Below are 4951 nucleotides of genomic sequence, written 5' to 3'. Positions count from 1 at the left end.
TAGAACCATCTATAGCACATTCATGCACATGTTCCATCAATCGGAACTATCATGATGCTAGAAACCCTTTAGTCATGCAAAGAGTTCTTTGAATGTTCATGGTTCTCTATAGAACCATTTTCTTTACTAAAGAATCCCTGATGCACCATCTTTTTATAGAGTGTAGTTAAGATCTTATACCTGGTCACCATCTGAACTTTTCTCTCCTCTCACCGTTTCTCGCGCTACCTCGCGGCAGAAACAGCAGGAGGAGCGCGCGAGTGTCCCGGACTTCATCATCGTCATCTTTTTTTCATTCAAACAGCGCGCGGGGCGGAGCCAAGGCGAAGAGCCGACTCAGCGGAGTCGCTGTAAACTTTTGGCTCGAGACAGCCGGACCGCTCGCTGTTTACCGCCGCGCGTCACACGGGCGCACACAAAAGTGACCTCGTGTCGGGTCTCCGTCCAGCTCGCGGATCGCCGCTACCGCGCGCACTCCACAGAATTGAAGCCCTCGCGGGAGTCGGCGCTGTTTTCTGGACTTGTAGCGGAGCCTGTAAGAGTTTTCAACATCTGTAACTTCTGAAACAAAGACGCGTCCTCGCGCAGAGACGGAGAGCAGAGAGCGAGCTCGAGCGGAAAGTCGCTGTGATGGAGTGAGAGCTTTACATGCCCTGCAGTGCCGCTGAAGTCGTTCGGCTGCGAGACTCTTATGAAGTCCACCTGGGTCGTGGACAGTAAGAAGGACCATGGATAACTTTTTCACAGAGGTAAGTCTTGGTTAAATAATAATAATAAGTAACATAACTGCGGGAAACTGTTCTGAAACTGGAGAACTGTTCTGACAGGCTGGGGCAAGAAGGAACGCGCACAAGTTCATATATCAGTCACTTTCCCTCACTGGTCTGTATTTCCTTGTACCCTCATATAGAAAGTGAGCTACAGCTGCTTAGAACTTACATTAGTTCCACGTGAGTGAAATCCATATATCATATTACAATGTCTTTTTCATTCAACTTCACTTGTAAAAAGATGGTTCTTCAAGCGTTCTATAGCAAAATAGTTCTATTTAGAAACATGAGTTCTGTCTAGAAGCATTTAATGCTTCAGTGGTTCTTTGTATAGTGAGATGGATGGAGAATGTGTTGCATGTGATTCTACATAGAACATTTTTAAAAATGCACCAAAAAGGGTTCTTCTATTGTTATGATTTTAAGCCAACAATACAGAACCCTTTTCGGTGGCACACAGGACCATTTTCAAAAAGGCTCTATAAAGAACCATATAAAACACATTCTCCATCAACCTGAAGGACCACTTCACCATGCAAAGTACCATATAAGCATTAAATGCTTCTATATAGAACTCATGGTTCTAAACAGAACCATTCTCTTCACTAAAGAACCCTTGAAGAACCATCTTTTTTAGGAGTGCTTTTGTCAATAGTTGTATTCTTGTAATATCGTTTACTCACATGGAACTGATGTGCATGTTTGAATCAAGTAAATTTAAACCAGCAGCAGCAGTGTGTGTGTGCGTGTTCACACACTGACCCGGTTCTGCTGGAGCTGAACAGTTTGCTCCCCAGTCTCCATTTGGCATGGGTCCCAGAGGAACTCTCTGGCATTTCCTTTACCTTCTTCTCCCGTTTCCTCTCTCCTTTCTCTTCGCTATTATTAGAAAAGAAACGGCGGCTGTGTGCTCACGAGCAGAAACCTCGAAAAAGAGCTGAGTGGTGAAATTGAACTCTCTGATTTTACACACAATACACTCAGCAAACTGTAGCATATGTGCCTCCTGTTAACTCCACTAGCACTACCTCATTTGAATGTTATTATGGAAATTAGAGCACAGCTGTGGATTCACTGGCAACTGAACCAACCAAAAGTGACGGTAAAGGTAGGCCAACAATATGAGGTAGACTCCACTGAGGAATACTGCCCCTAATTTACTTGATTCCATTATGTACATCAGCTACACAATAAGGCCAAACCGATATATCGATCTACAGCATCAGCAGAAATTCAGATCCTACAAGTTTATCTGCATTGGCGAAAATCCCACTGACTGACATTACCAGCTATTAAAGCATATTATATCATAATCTGAACACAAAACAACACCCTGTAAATTTGCAGAAACCAACAACAGCACTTAGAATTCTGGGAAGCTCCACCCCCTGTGCTACAATATGAGCATCATTTTAAACTTTTGAGTTTCTGCTCTTTATTTAAGTTTAAGAAATGACACAAGTGAGGACCCACAATCATCTCAGACAGTTGGGCAATACTGGGGCCGCTTCCATTTTTGACCTTATAAAATCATACTGATATTGACCCAGTTTCACAAAAACATCTTAGTGTTAGGATCATCTTAACTTGTAGAGAGAATGTTCAGTGTGATGCTCGCTCTACCATTTAAAAACCCTCTTTGTGCTGAGATTCTGTGAAACCTAGCCAGTATTAGTTATGTGTAGTGTGTAAGTGCCTAAAATCGATACTGCAATCAGTCGAGCCCCACTTCTCATTAATTAAATATAACGCTGCTGTCGGAACAAAACCTTGTATCTCCAAAATGGTAACTTAACAGGAGAAGGGAAAAAACATACTTTACTTTTAAAGTAAGTCAATGGAACCAAACTTTTTCCAAGTACTTTTGGGCTGTTTCTTTTGGTCAGTTCATCATGAAACTACACATAATGTAAACAACAACAGGCATTTCGAATTATGTCAAAAACTGAAAAATTTCTTCAGACAGCAGTGAAAAGCATCAACATGTTGTCTTTCATCATACAGGCAATGACTGTGTTTCTGTAAAATGAGTACCACTTTAAAATAAGACTACCCTTATAAAGTGTTTATGAATGGTTTAAAATGAGTTTGTTGATGGTTATGTGGTGGCAGATACACTACTCATGCATTAGTAGCTGTTAATACGTAGATATCAGTAGATAGAATAATAAGTAGTTTTAATAAGTAGTTACATTAACAAAAAGGGCAATGGTGAGCAGTTATATCTGATGAATATGAATGTGGTGAGGCTGAAGAGTTGAATGCTGACTGATGAAAAAGACAAAGTAAGATCAGTCAACATCAAGACAAATAAATGAGAGTTCACGATTAGGCAAACAACACAGTTGCGCTTTATATTTATGTGTTTTAACTGCTTTTGAGCTCTTAATGGCCTAATTAATAATCACTTCATTAATAAACTCATTTAAACCATTCACGAATGCTTTATAAGGGTAGTCTTATTTTAAAATGGTACTGTAATATATGCTGTTTGGCAAAGTGGAACCGAAGTGCAGATTTGAATCAGCTATTTTCCGGTGTCTGTGTGTGCGCGCGGTGGTTGGACTACAATGTCTGCTTTATTGAGCTTCCAGCCGGTCCGTGACGAGCGGGTACGAAAGTTTAGCGATGGGTATCAGTGTAGTAGTGTCTGTAGTATCTGCGGCTGGCGGCCGCTCCCTCCTGCTGACGCTGCCAGCGCGAGCGTCCCTACTTGAGTCACACGCGAGCATAAAAAAAAACAAAGCTGCCTCGCGCAGCCAACGATTATTCTCGCAGGCGTGACGTTGGGAAAACCGTTTCCTTCCCTCCATTACAGCTCACCTCTTACCCACCTGGAGCAGGCTGGGCCAGTAACAGCCTCGTGCTGGTTTGGCCTGTGATCAGTGGCAGTGAAATGGCAGGCAGGCTTTTTTTTTTTTGCTCTATAGTGTCAAATATCATCCGGCTGCTGCTGCGTGTCTGGAGGGCGAATGGCGAGCACAAAAAGGCAGTGTTTAAAGAAAAAGGGCCCGGGCATTCCCCTTATCCCATTTATCCCCCTTAAACGAGAACGAGAATTGTTCGGTCCGAGGCGACAGCAAGTTCTTCTCACGCTGCATTTCAGTGTAGACGTGATTAATCTTTGCCTGTAATTGCTTTTAATTACACATGTCCACATTTGTTTCTACTTTACATGTATTTTAATGGGTGTGTGGAAAGTGATTCAAACTCTTGGAGAAGGCACTATATATAAAAAGCATTGATTCTTCCCCTTGTTATTAGTATTAACGTTGTGTCAACCACCCCATGACACATGCAAACCAACCCCATGTCGGGGCAGGTTGGCATGAATTTAATCATGAATACACTAATTCCAAGAACCATTTTCTGACATTGTATGTGTCTGGTTTTTCAGCTAAGATGTTCAGCTTGCATTTGCTGCTAGTGTATGGAGGCTTAGGACATACGGCAGAGAGTGAAAACTGTGCCAAACAACCCTGCTTTCCCTTATATGCAAGAGCAAAACAGTAAGAGAAAAAAGTCCTGACAGATCCAACAAAAGTGTTTGTTTGTGTAGTATACGGGAATATAATCTACAATAATAAGTCACTTATCAGAAATAAACACTAGTTCCGCCTTTAGCAGGTGTGTTTGAGTGTATTTCAACAGGTGTGTGTCTACCTGAAGGTCGACCGGTATGTCTGTGCGTCTGTTTGCACTTGTGCAACTGTGTGAGTTACGTGTGGGTGCCTGTATTATTTGAAATGTGAGTGTGTGCGTGCGTGCGTGTGTGTGTATGTGTGTGTGGCACACAGCTTAGTCAGCAGTGTCAGCGAGGTTAATGTGTCTCTCCAACCGTTACACGCGAGCAACTCTCCTCTACCTGTCAGGGCATGGCTACTTGCAAGGCGGCCAATCAGAAGGCAGGATTGGTTTGATTGACAGCTGAGATCGGGTTAAATGTAAACACAGTGGCTGACCCAGGATCCTGGCTGATGCAGCTCCAAAAGGGGAGGAGCAGCCTGAGCAGTGCTTATCAATAAGATGGCCGTTTTTTGGCCGTGTCACTATTTGTGACAGACTATTTAGTAAAGTAAAATGCAAACTAAGCTGCAAACAGCCCATTTTGAGTTTATTGTTTTTGAACAACAGTTTGTGTAATTATGAGAGGGTGATATTGTCGAGTAAAAGTCAGGTAA

The 4951-nt window shown here is 42.5% G+C and overlaps 1 protein-coding gene across 2 annotated transcripts in view; it reads left to right on the top strand.

Moving 5' to 3' along the window:
* The first annotated feature begins 385 nt into the window (after positions 1-385).
* The window catches only part of myo10 (myosin X), a 78730-nt gene continuing 74164 nt past the window's right edge, over positions 386-4951 (top strand). For both annotated transcript variants that reach the window (XM_036563532.1, XM_036563531.1), the window contains exon 1: positions 386-749. In XM_036563532.1, coding sequence (XP_036419425.1) covers positions 729-749 — 21 coding nt within the window. In that variant the 5' untranslated portion in view covers positions 386-728. The remainder of the gene's footprint in view (positions 750-4951) is intronic.

This window comes from Colossoma macropomum, unplaced genomic scaffold (genome assembly GCF_904425465.1).
Source record: "Colossoma macropomum unplaced genomic scaffold, Colossoma_macropomum, whole genome shotgun sequence".
Classification (NCBI taxonomy): domain Eukaryota; kingdom Metazoa; phylum Chordata; class Actinopteri; order Characiformes; family Serrasalmidae; genus Colossoma; species Colossoma macropomum.
The sequence above is the reverse complement of the archived record's forward strand: the minus strand, read 5'-3'. Positions and strand labels throughout refer to the sequence as shown.